This window comes from Pogona vitticeps, chromosome 9 (genome assembly GCF_051106095.1).
Source record: "Pogona vitticeps strain Pit_001003342236 chromosome 9, PviZW2.1, whole genome shotgun sequence".
NCBI classification, from domain to species: Eukaryota; Metazoa; Chordata; class Lepidosauria; order Squamata; family Agamidae; genus Pogona; species Pogona vitticeps.
In genome coordinates, this window is record NC_135791.1 from 15,835,513 (window position 1) to 15,849,215 (window position 13,703).

General features: G+C 40.6%; 1 protein-coding gene across 9 annotated transcripts in view; it reads right to left on the reverse strand.

Annotated features, from left to right (window-relative positions):
• Window positions 1-13,703, reverse strand: part of EYA3 (EYA transcriptional coactivator and phosphatase 3) — a 97,702-nt gene that overhangs the window by 25,686 nt on the left and 58,313 nt on the right. For 6 of the 9 annotated variants that reach the window (XM_078380215.1, XM_078380221.1, XM_078380216.1 and 3 more), the window contains 4 exons: window positions 11,675-11,812; window positions 9,572-9,622; window positions 3,691-3,776; window positions 1,849-2,032 (listed from right to left, as the gene is read on the reverse strand). In XM_078380215.1, the coding sequence (XP_078236341.1) occupies window positions 1,849-2,032; window positions 3,691-3,776; window positions 9,572-9,622; window positions 11,675-11,812 (459 nt within the window). The remainder of the gene's footprint in view (window positions 1-1,848; window positions 2,033-3,690; window positions 3,777-9,571; window positions 9,623-11,674; window positions 11,813-13,703) is intronic. The other 3 variants (XM_072980110.2, XM_078380220.1, XM_020810533.3) reach the window with 2 other exon arrangements.

The following is a 13,703-nucleotide window of genomic DNA, read 5'->3' on the forward strand; positions in this document are numbered from 1 at the left end:
TTTTGTTTTTTAAAAAAACTTATTTATCACAGAATGGGGTTTGTGTGGTAGACTTTTTACTAACTGTACCTTCCATAGCCCTTTCTGTACAAGGTTTCAGCACAAATTACAGAATGGAAAGTTACAGTGCTCCCCTTATAATATAATAAATTGCACTTGCAACATTTACCCAACAGCTGTTCTTGGACTACAAGTCTTAGAAGTCCTGACTATGCTGGCTAGAACTTCTACAATTCTAGGGTCTGTAGCCCAAGAACTTCTGCCCCTTCCTCAGTCTGAAGAACATTACCCCAGACACCAAGATAAGGATTCCAAATCTTGCCTGTTTTTAATATTTTAGTGGTCCAATGAAGGTATTGCCTACCCTTAGGTTCTGTACAAGAATCACATGGCCAGTTTCTTCTTCATTTGATTAGTTTTGTTTAAGCTTGGAGAAAGTTTGATTCCTCTATTTCTACCCTAAAGTACTATTGTAAATATTTTAATGTAGTTTAATGCATTTGTAATCTTGTGGAAATAATGTATCTTATTTCATCAGATATTTTACAGTATAATTAGATTTTAGCTAGGCTAATACATGATTAATACATAGCATAGGCATCCTTCAGTCTCGAGAGACTATGGTAACGCTCTGAATTGAGAAGTGTCCTCTCCAGAGCAGGAAGCCTGGGTAAAGTAATATGGAGGATAGGCTGTTACCCAAACAGCAGATCCCCCCTCTTCCCATTGCTGAAATGGTCTAATGGAAAGGCAAGAGCCAATACAACTGGTTCCAGCAACGTTGCAGGAGTTGGCAGAAGGACATGAACTGCCTTCGGGACTCCAGCTCCGGATTTTGCCTCTAGGTTAACTCCTGAAGCCTTTTCCATGAGTGGATATAGCCACAAGGCAGTGGAAGTTTGAAATTGGAGTTTTCCTTCTCCTAGATGTGGCTGCCTTCCATGGCTGACGAGCCCCACCTACCCGACCTGCTCTTTAATAGTGAAGAAGTATGAGCCGACCCTTAAAACTTTCCTGCCTCCCAGGTGTATGCAAATCTAATTGGCTTTCCTATTTACCATATTAGGGCCAGAGATAGAATCAGAGAATTTGAGAATTTTGTGTACTGTTAGGCGCGCGGTCTCATTTAAAGTAGAGAGCCCCACCCCTAGGTCCCACCCACAGGCCATGCGCTGGGGGAGACAAAAAGAAAGCCCAGAAAAAAAATTCCTCAGCAAAATGTCCACACAAACATACCTGGCCTTCAGGCTCAGCCCATATGAGTAACAAATAAACGGGACATGGTGATGTTGCGGGCTAAACCGCAGAAGCCTTTGTGTGCTGCAGGGTCAGAAGACCAGCAGTCGTAAGATCAAATCCATGCGACGGAGTGAGCTCCTGTCACTTTGTCCCAGCTCCTCGCCAATCTAGCAGTTCGAAAGCATGTAAATGCGAGTAGATAAATAGGTACCACCTTGGTGGGAAGGTAAAATGGCGTTCCTAGTCACACTGGCCACGTGACAACGGAAACTGTCTTTGGACAATCACTGGCTCTACGGCTTGAAAACAGGATGAGCAACACTCCCTAGAGTCGGACACAACTGGACTAAAAATGTCAAGGGGAACTTTTACCTTTACTTAATAAACAGAATGAGGTTGGGGCCCTTTATGAATGAAAGTCACATAAAAATCCTTTCCCAGTGACAAAAAGGCGGCACTGAATATACTAATACACAAAGATACTTCTCATTCTAAGCCTTGCACACACTTCACAACATCTACGGCAGCAAAAGCTGCACAAAGAATTTCATTAAAGCACGATGAACACATAGAAACACTCTGAAATCGGTCCTCTCCTCCTCATATTACCAGAAGAATGTCTCTGTGCTGTCTGAGTAGGCACCATGGCATTTGGTTTTTCCGAAGGATATGTAGTTGTTGCTAACGTGGTGCTCTCGGTGCTGCTGTCTGCTGGTGCTATTACTCCAAAGCTTGAACTTGGGTAATAGGGCTGGTACTGACTTTGGCCAAGGATTGTATATGTTGGATACTCCTATGAAAAACACAAGAGTCAAATCAGACAAGGGACAACAAAACAAGCATAGTTATTCATACTGAGAAGGCCGAGTTTTTATCTGCAGGTACCGTCAGTTTCTAACAGCAATCGGGAACCTCCAGCAATCCATATGCTCCGATTGCAAACTGCATTATCCTTATCCAGCATGGCCAGTGAAAAAAATTAGGTGAGTTGAAGGCCAGAGCAACTGGCTATGATGTTTCTCTTGTCTCAGAATAAATGGGGCATTATAGTCAGAAAGAAGATAACACAAGGGAATGTGCATCCCGTGTTTCTGCTTTCAGATCTTCTGCTAATGCCTTTCTACAAGGTATCTTTCATGAGACAAAACAAGCACCTACCCCAAACTGGCTCACATGGTGAAAACATTCTTAGCCACCCAGGCATTTCCATGTATCATAGATGATTCAACCGTCAGTCATTTTATCTGCTGCATCACTGTTCTGTAACTCAAAGGGATTGTACACCTCTTTGGTTCACTCTGCATAAGGAACAGCATGTGAGCATTCAAATATGACTGCTGACAGGCACTAGTTAAAGAGAGTGTACAGTATAAGCCCCTTATCACAACAGCTTCACTGGCTGGCATTCTGTTTCTGCACCCATTTCAAAATGCTGGTAATTATCTATAATGACTTGGGTCCAGGCTACTTGAAGAATTGTATCACCCCATAGGAGCATTCTTGGCTTTCAAAATCTTTTGGGGAGCCACCACTTTCTCAAGCTCATTTGGTGTGGACATGAGAAAAGACCTTCTCAGTGGCTCCTCCCAGACTTTGGAACATACCACACTAAAAAAAACAGCTCTCTCTCTTGTCCTTCCATTATCAGGCAAAGTCTTTCCTCTTCATGTGGGCTTTTAAGCAATCAGTGGGGTATCCAGAGAATACTGTATTTATTATATTTAGAGATCTTTGAGTATTTTAAAAATGTTTTAAATCTGCAGTTTTAATATTGACTAATCATCACTACTGCTCACCACCATTGTCTTAGAACTGCAGAGCTGGAAGAGACCCTATGGATCATAGAGTCCAGTCCCTGTCAAGGAGACCCAATAGGGAATCAAACTCCCAACCTCTGGCTCTGCAGACAGATGCCTAAACCACGGAACTACCCAGCAGTTAATATGTTTAACTGCTTTAATATAATTGTTGAATAGTACTTTAAACCTGCTAGCACTGTATAGTTTTAATTGTTGTGAGCTGTCCTGGGTCCTCTATGAGGAGAAAGGTGGCACATAATCAATCAATCAATGAATCAGCCAATCAGTCAGTCAGTCAGTCAATAGCATCCATTCTAAATCTGAAAACACAGAAAACAAGAAAACACATGCCTTAAAAGTGTTTGGAAAGCTTGAAGCTGTAATCTTAAACACACCTGACTGTGGCTTACAGAATACAATGTCACTTATTTCAAAGTAACCATTCATAGTATTATTATTTTATAGCAAAGCTGGGAAATCTCTGGCTCTTCAGATGTAACAGCTCATCTAGAAGGTGACAGGACCCCTCAGCTCTGCATTACTATATGAAGTTTGAAAAACAGTAAAGACTTGCCCATCTACATTTCAATTTTCAAGAGAAGGAGGGGACATCATGACTTCATGAAGACTTCTCTGCAGGAGGAAGACCTACCTGTTGAGAGACGCTCGCTATTGCTGATGCTGAGATACTGACAGCAGAAGAGGAGGTGGAGACTGAGTTGGCATTGGTACTTGAAGCTATAAAAATCAAGAAGATGCCACTTATTAACGGATTACATTACACATGTTAGAAATAAACTCAAAATTAACTCGTCTAGAACAATACTAGGCATTTTCCAATATTCTTGGTTGCAACCCTAAATCAAAGAAGGAAGTATAGTGTCAGTTACATAAACGTGGTTATTTACTTTGCTACACTCTTGAACAGCATTCTACTAGAGAGGGCCAACCATTTACTGTAGTATTATTATTGGGGGTTGGCTCAAACTGGTAGAGCAATTCTGTATGCACCAGCTTCAGACATACAGTCTCACTGAGCTGAGCTAACCTCAGGCAAGTGGGTACATAATTACAGTCCAACTTTAAACCAGTTGCAGTTCAGTCTATGTGAAATGTTAGTTATGGTTCTCTTATGTCTCATGAATTTCAAAGTAACCTAAGTGTACCTCACTTGACCCAGATCCAATCTAAACACCACCATCATCTCTTCTTCTAACAGAGAACTCAAACAGTAAACTCCAGTGGGAATAGAATCAAGTGGCTCCACCAGAAAACATGAGGGAGATAGCATCATACAGTGGTGGCCCACATAGCGAGATTAATCCGTTCCGGATTAATCGTCGCTATCCGGAAACATCGTAAAACGAAATGGAAAACCCCATAGGAATACATTAAACTCCGTTTAATGCGTTCCTATCGGGGGAAAACTCACCGTTGAGCGAAGATTCCCCATCCGGCCGCCATTTTAGCGCCCTGGGTAAGCGAGGGCAGGGCGCAAAAAACGCTGCGGGCGCCCATTTTAGGCACCCGGCGGCCATTTTGGAACCGTCGATCAGCTGTTTAAAAAAACATCGCAATGCAAAGATCGGTAAGCGTTTCGCTTACCGATCATCACAATGTGATGTTTTGGCACTTAAAACATCGCAATGCGATCGCATTAGCGATCCCGAAAAATGGATCGCTATGCGGATTCATCGTTAAACGGTGCACTCGTTATGCAAGGCACCACTGTACTTTAGAGAACAGAAGTTTGTAGATGTATACCTTCCCTGCAAAGTCTTTTGAAAAATAAACCATGTGGTCAAATACCCCAAATAAACCAAAACAGACCATTGAGGACTCAGCATGTTAAGTAGTCATAGAATAATGTATTCCAATTAAAAAAGGAAAATGGACGAATCAAGTGGGTGAAGAAAATGGAACAAAATATTTTGGTGGAAAGGCACCCTGTAGAAAAGTATACCTGTTAAGATGCAACAACTTGGTTTAGGTCCCATTTGTATAATGGTGATGATATCATTGTCCTCACCATCATGAACAACTCATTCATTATATTTAAAAGCAGGACTTGAATCTCAAGACCAGCTGGATAAATTTGGTCTCTTAAAAGTGCGCACCCCAACAAGACAGGAACCAATCCTTCAAGTTAAAGGAAGCCAGATTTCGGAAAAACTTCCTAACTGTTAAAGCAGTACGACAGCGGAACCCATTACCTTGGGAGTTGGTGAGTGCTCCAACACTGGAGGCATTCAAGAACAACTTAGATAATCACCCATCAGATATGCTTTGATGGTATTCCTGCATTGAGCAAGGGGTTGGCCTTGATGGCCTTGTAGGCCCCTGCCAACTTCACTTTTCTATGATTCTATACATGAAGCCCAAACTTCTCAGAAGGGAGGTGGGCAAATAACTGATATGTGACCCTAAGGCTGCAGATGTATTTCTTTGATCATTCCTTGCCTCCCTATGTGAAGGTGAAGGAGATGTGAAAGTGGCAGATACTTAGTCAACATGTTGAGGTACCAGCTAAGTCTCAACTGGATCCTTAAAGAACTGCCTGAATCTGATTCACGTGGGGAAGGCAAAGAAAGATAAAAACTGACTGCATTCCCCCAGAAGGGAGATGGTGAGGATCCAATAGCAGCCCCTTTAAAATCCTTCACCTCAATCTAAATCCAGTGCAGAATCAGGCATCCTTAGGCATGGTAAAATCATAAAGCTTAAACACCACTCAATTTGTTTCAGATTTAAGCACCCAGTTTGACCATTCCTTTATTACGAATATCAATATTAAACATTTCCTCTTCCACACATCAATTAAATGCAAAGGGGCATTCATTAGCAGGCTGCCACTGAACAATAGCCACATTGTGGGTCACAGTGGCACTGAAGCAAAAAGTCTCCTCCCCCAAGGTGAAGGGTCTACTTCAAATCTGCTCAGCTAAAATCATCCATATTAGCCTATGGAATCATTCCAGGATACCTCTCAACTCATGTGCTTCAATTTTACAATGGACATTTCCAAAACTGGTGTAAGCTACTCAGGGCTGGTGTGCTGAAGGCAATGAAATGCACTGTTAAGCTAGGATGTGCCAGAGCTCACTGGCTTCAGCTCTCCTTGTATTGCTACATATTGTAACACCTGCAGCTCTTTCGCAGGTTTTCTCGATACAGTCAGAAATTAGTTACCATTTCCTTCTTCTGTGGGTACTCTTGGACTTCACAACTTGCCCAAGGCTACTTAGGCTAACTCTTCTCCTGGGAAGCATGTAGAGAATTGGACTCCGCAAACAGGTACCCAGCTCTCTGAGGTATCCAGATATTCAGCCAATTATTCATGAAGTCTGAATTGAAGCATTAATTAGTCTTTGGTTTCTACCTCCATCTTTGATATCCTACTAAATGAAAAAATTCTGTATCTCTGTTTTTGGTCAGTGACTTTTACAAATATATCAATGAAGCTTCAAACCACTAAGCCTCTGTCAGCACACAGGCTAGTATGCTGTTGAAAAATAACACACTCAAAATAAGTGCACAAGAAGTTTGCATTTTTGGTGGACTGTTTGTTGTGCAATGTGGATAAAAATCAATTACTTTTTAAAATCAAATTGACTTGAATAAAACAAGATGCTTTAAATTAAATAATCAAAAATTGTTTTTTTTAAATTTCAGTCATTATTTAAATCAATTTGATTTAAATCAAATCCCTCAGGCTGTTGTGTGAAAAATTTTGCAATCAGTATGCAGTCAATTATGGGACAGACAAGTCACCTTAAGGCACAAATTATCTGCATGACTGCTGTTGCATGTGGGCTTTTTCAATAGGATTATTGCCTTAATGCTTAACCATAGTTTGCTGTTGAATGTTAAGGATCAGCCACAAGGTTAAAGAGATAGTGGTCCAGTTTTGACATGCAATGTCTTATTTGTTAAATCAGAAGGACGGCCAGTATATTCACATACCCATCTCTGTCTTGCTTACTACTTATCTGGCTTGCTTAATCAGCAGTTAACCATTCCACTGGAAATGGCAAACTATAGTTTAATATTAATTTATGAATTCATAAATGAATTCCAGACTCTGGTTTTAAAATCCTGTTTAGTAAATCAGCATCAAACAACCTTATCCTATGAAGGTGAATACCAAATATAGATCCTAACAAGAAAAGGAGTCTAAGAAGTGTGGGAGTTTCTTTAAAAAATACATTCTAAAGGCAAAAAACAATTCCAACAAGAAAAAAAGGTGGGAGACAGCAAAAAAGCAAAGCAAAGCAAAAAGGCCAGTATGGCTTCACAAAAAGCTCATAGAGGACTGGAAAACAAAAAAAGGATACATATAGGAAGTGGAAAGAAGGCCAGGCAACAAAGGAAGAAGGAGGCACACAAGTAGGAAGGAATTGCAGGGAGGGCATTAGGAGGAGAAAAAGCTGAGAATGAGCTGAGGCTAGCTAGAGACACTAAAAGGAACAAAAAAGCATTTTTCAGGTATATGTTTATTTTTCAGGTATAGGAAAAGACAAAAAAGAAATAGTAGCTCAGCTACTCAGTGGAGATAAATTAAAACAAAAAACAAAGAAAAGGCAGAAGTGCACTATTCCTATTTTAGCTAAGTCAATGTGTTCCAATGGGCTTAATACCTGCTCGTCCATCGAAGATCCTCCATACGGCGGCCATTTTCGGTGCCTGTATAGCGAGGAATTCGTTCTAGAAAACAGCAGGGGGCATTTTGAAAGCTGGTGGCCATTTTGAAAGCTGGTGGCCATTTTGAACCCCGATGATCAGCTGTTTGCTGATCATTGTAAAGCGAAAAATCGATTCCTGAAACAGGGAACCGATCAACGTGAAGCAAAATTCCCCCACTTAAAACACTGTTTTGCGATCGCAAAAGCGATCGCAAAAACGTCGACGTAATGCAGATTTGTCATAGAGTGGGTCCCATCAGTGTTATACCAGAACAATTTGGATGCAAACTATTCAAGGAAGTTGAGGGTATGCCTATCCTTTTACCCTGTTGAGACAAATTGATTTAGGTTGTTGCCCCTTTCATCTTCAGTCTGTAGACTCTAGAACGGATTCCTCACTATACAGGCCACTGAAAATGGCCGCCGTATGGAGGATCTTTGATGGACGAGCAGGTATTAAGCCCATTGGAACACATTAACCAGGTTTTAATGCTTTCAATGGGTTTTTTTATTTCGTTTGACGATGTTTTCGCTCTACAGCGATTTCGCTAGAACAAATTAACATCATCAAGCGAGGCACCACTATATATTTATTTATATTTAATCCACCCGTCCCTCTCTCGCACCTTCCTTTCCGCCTTAATTGGAGCTTTCCCTCCTGCTTGCAGTCACCTCTGGCGGAAGTAGTAATTCACAAGCCAGATTGACTACCCCGGGCTGTTCTACAGCAATAAACAATAAAGCAGCCTTATCTCTGATCTCTAAAAGACCTGATTCACAAGTGCCGCAATTTAGGAAGGTAGCAGGGATAGGTGGCTTACAATCGTGCAGTTTGAGGTTTGGCTGCAGGGGGTGGGGGTAGTGCTCTGCTCGCACGCCCATGGAAAGGTCAACATGTGCCAGCTGTGGCATGCGTGCCATAGGTTTGCATGACTGGACTAGGCTAAGAGTTATCATTATTGTCCTGAAATTCTGACCTTTTCAGTAAATCATTTGTCACCACAATTGTTTGTAAACCTGATGGGAAGCGGTATTTTGTAAGTTATGAACCACTTAATTTTGCTCATTATTCAATACCCCTTTTCCTTTCTTATATTCAGATTCATTTTGGATCCTGATATAGCCCAGGTGGAGACACACACATCCTGAGCTTGCTCTGGTTCCTTCTTTGCTTGGACCATACGTTCTAATAAAATGTAAACATGAAAGTCTTTCTTGAAAAGGACGTTTATCCTTCCCTCAAGTATTCCAGTATCCTCTTTCAAAAAAGAGACAACTGAGGATATATTCATATGTTAGTGGGACGTTTCCATCCCAAAATATAGTTAAGCCATGTATTAATCTTTATATACCTATACTACTAGTTAACGAGTTTGGAAGTTCTGAAACATTGCTTGTTTGGTTTAGCCTCAAAATGGATCACTGGCTAAATTTCAATCCTAAAAGAACTGATGCTGTTGATAAGGGTACATCCTGTACAAAGTAAAATGAAGCTTCTTCTAGTCATCTTAAAAAGTGTTGCCGTTAAAGCAAGGAATATCTGTTGATTGGCTTCAAAGGTACAGGTCACAAAGACAAACAACTACCAATTGTGTTCTGAGATATGGATCAATGAGGCCATGAAACTGTCAAAATTGTGGAAACATCTAGATATTAATATAATTAACAAGCCACAAAGAGCATCACTTTTTTCAGAAATAAGGAGCATCAGCTTCGGGAAAGTAAGAAAATGATTTTAAAAAGACTGCAACTATTGTAACAATGATAATGAAGTGAGGGCCTCATTTGAAGTTTCTCAACTAATAGGAAAAACTGGAAAACTGCACACAATAGCTGAAGAAATTATATTACCTGATACAGAAATCCTTGTTTCTGCATTGATCAACAACCTTTCCTTAATACCTTCATCAAATGATACAGAAGAAGCAAATCGATAGTTTGTCAGACAATATCAGGGAAGAATTATTAGAAAGAATTTGCACGTCCTTTGCACTACAACTGGACAAAAGCACAGATATAACAAAGTGACCTTATTGTGCTACGTCAGATATATGCACAAAATACATGTTTTCGAAGACATACTGTTCATCTCCTAATTCATACACACTACAGTGGTGCCTCGCAAGACGAACACCTTGCAGCACGAAAAACCTGCTAGACGAATGGGTCTGGCTAGGATTTTGGTACCATAATGTTCTTATGGCCCTTCTTCACAAGACTACTGTCTTTTTACCTGCTGAGCAAGCCCCGGGAGGCTTCTGAAAGCGGCGTTTTGCTATGGGGGGTGGAGGGGTGGCACAAAATGGCTGCCGACTCCCTGCTGGGTCTGGGCTCTCAGCTGTTTGGCGCTCTTTTTCCGGCTTTTTGGAGGCTACCAAGGCACTGTGAGGAGCTGGGCTCAGTCTACAGTACCTGGTAAGTGACTTTATTGTAATTTTTTTTTGTTGTTTCTGACCTTTTCCCCCATAGGAACACATTAATTAAATTTCAATGCATTCCTATGGGAAAACGCGCTTCGCAAGACAAAATTTTCGCTGAACGGCATTAACCGTGGAACGGATTAATTTTGTCTTGTGAGGTAGCACAAGTCAAGTAATACGTTTAAGACAAATGAACTAAGGTAACACAATGGAAAAGTGTTTTTCGTTTGGTTTATGATATTTTTGATATAAATAAATAAAAAAATAAAAAAACAATTATCTGAGAACCATGATGACCCATGAAAGACTAAGTGCTCTGCGTCTACTGGATGTAGAGACCACTGTTCTAAAGAAGATACAGTTTGAGCAGTCCATTACAGATTTTTCAGATGTCAAGTGTAGAAAAAAAATACTTTTTATAGATAATGTAGTGAGATGCATACAGCTATAAGTTAGTAGAACTTACTACACTTAGCTTAGGTAAACATTAAAGTTTTGTACTGACAGGTTCAGAATTGGTTATGTAAATTGTTGAGTTAGCCACTGTTATTCACAGAAACTAAAGAGTATATAGCAGCATAGCTATGTTCTTCGTAATTTATCATACTTAAAAATCTACTTCCAATTTTGCTGGCATGTATTTAAAATGTATACATGCATTTACTTCAGATACATAATTCATTTAACTTTTCCATGTACAGATAAGTTCCAATGACATGCAATAAATGGACTTCGATGTGTAAATTTGGTGATCTGCCACGTATTTTAATTCCTGTATATAAGGAGGCCCTCAAGGTCTAAATCCAGCCCTGCTTCCAGCCGCAAGCCAGAAAACCAGGAGTTGAAGGGAGCTTCTTCCATACACCACTTTCACCAAAAGCCAGCTTGCTCTAAATGCCAGTCACTCCAGGAACAAGGATTACTAGCAGTTTAAGGCAGCATACATGGATCTCTTCTACCCCACAACAGCCCTGCGAGGTGGGTCAGAGACAGACTCGATATCACTGAGTTTCATGGCTAAGTGATTATTAGACCCTGAGTCTTGCAAGTCCTAATTCCAGTACTCTAATCAGTACAATACATGGTCTGGGAGATCATGTGATCAGTAACGAGGATACATTTTTCAATACTTAGGCCAATGGCGATTACTAGTTGGTAAAGCAACCCCAATGCATTCTTACCACTTAAACTGAGCACTGTTAGGAAACAAACACAGACATGCTGAATAGTGAACATGCATGTTACCTTTGTGACCCAGCTACTTCCTTTCCAATACAGTCTCCTCACACTTTTGATAGAGTTTTCAAAGCAATGATACAGTTAAAATTCATGAAATATAGCAGACAGATCTGAGCATATCAGTCAAGAGAATAAAAAAGACAGGCAAGCAAGGAGCAGAGATAAAGCATGGCATGGAAAGCATAGAAAAGCATGCACAAAACATACAAAAACATGCTAGCCTCATGATGGTGGCTGGACCAGGTTACAAAGAAGACGTATGGAGATTTTTTTAAAAAACCATGCTGACCTTTACCTTGAATAGGATAAGAATAATGTGCTGGGCTGGACTGGCTTGTGGTTAACCCTGTAGTGCAGGTAAGAACACTGTGCTGACTTGGAGATGGAGTCTGAATTAAACCACTGTCAGGTTTCATACCTGGCCACAGTGCACCTGAATCAGATAAATTGCACCAGTTACAAACAAAATTGTCCAGGGTCCAGCCAAGTCTCTTAAAATATGCTTGTGCGTACAAGCGATGCAACTGTTGCTTACATACGGAGAACTATTAATTTTGCATGTGAAAGTAAATCTTGAAGTAAAAGCCTAGAAGGGCAAAAAGCAAGAGTCAAAGAACAGGAAGAGGAAGAAAAGGGCAAAAAGCTAGCCAGTACTTAAAAGAAGAAAATGTGATACAGTTAATTTCCCACAAAATATTGCATTAATGATGATGGGCTGATATTAAGAAGCTGCATTACTGTGCTGCCTGCAGATGGCAATCTACAAAACAGTTGCTTCCCCTTTGAAGGTAAATGAACTGCCCTTTTGCCTTTGCTATGGGAGTGGGGAAAACAGTGGCTTCTGAACCAATTCATCCAATTACTACTACATGATCTGCTCTGGATTTTCTGCAGCTGAGAATATACAAGCGAGAGGACAGATCATATGAGCTGTCTCAACTTTTAAGATTTTCTGCAAAGGCCCTTCTCTCGGTTCCACCACTCTTGCAAGCTTGTTTGGTAAAGACATGAAAGAAGGCCTCCTCAGTGGCTGCCCTCAAGCTTTGGAATGGATTTCATGAAGAAGCCAGGCTGGCCCAATCCCTCTTCTCCTTTGATCTCAGGCAGACTTTCCCTTTCGGATAGGCTTTTAAGCAATAAGTGGAGATCCAGGCAATGCTATATTTATTAAATTCAGAGAGTTTTTTAAAATTGCTTTACGATTGGTTTTACTATTTAATTGTTTTAATATGGTTTCTGTGTAGCATTTTAAGTCCATAAGCATTGTATAGTTTTAACTGCTGTGAGCCACCTTTGCTCCCCTATGGGGAGAAAAGCAGCATAAGAAGAATACAACACACGTAATAGTGCACCAAAAATGAAACAAATAGGCCTTTAATATCCATTCCTACAAAAAAGTGTTTATCTTGGTCAATCAATTCCAAGTGCAACTGGGCTCCAATTGCTTCTTCACTAGCCATCCGTATAAGTCTTTCATCTATTTCGTGTCTCTGCTAGCAAAAATGTTCAAAATGATTCAGATCTATTCTAAGAGCTCATCAAGTGTCTGGGGTTGAGCGGAACCACAGTTCAGTGCTAGATCACATGCTTTTGCAAAGAGAAGGTACCAGGTTTAGTTGCTGGCATGAGACCTTTGTCTGAGCCCATGGAGAGTTGCGACAATTCAGAGCAGTCCAACTTTCTACAGCATGGTTATGTGGACAGTCTAACTTCTACCGTAAGGCAGCCTCCTATCTACAAAGAAGGGTCTTGATGTATTCTCACTTCCTCTCAGTCACAAATATAAGAATAACGGCACCTTCAAGCCACATGCATCTTTGCAGGCCTTGAGTTCTTCCCAGGATTAACAATCCATATTCAAATCAAACAGTTTTCCTGGGAAAATTAAGACTGCTGCTCACAAAAGTTTCCCAGAGCAACAATTCTGTACCTAAAAGGTTCATCTTCCAATCCACTTTTTAGAAGTATTCTTAAAATAGTTTTTTTTCAATGCCAGAAGTGGATCCCAGCTATATCTGGTCTTGTTTCTCCAACTTCTTTTAGAGGTACGGGGAGATGGGAGTAGACAGTAAGGTCCCCAGGGGGTCTTAGGAACAGAAAACAGATCCACAGAGCCTGCCCCTCCTTGACCTATCAGTTTTTTTCAGACAGCAGTTTGTAACATTTGAAACAACAACAACAACAACAACAACAACAACAACAACAACAACAACAACAACAACAACAACAACAACAACAACAACAAAAGACTGTACATGTGAAACACAGGACCAGAGATTCACAATCGATGAGAGCAGAGACACAAAAGCTTCAGTGTCATAATT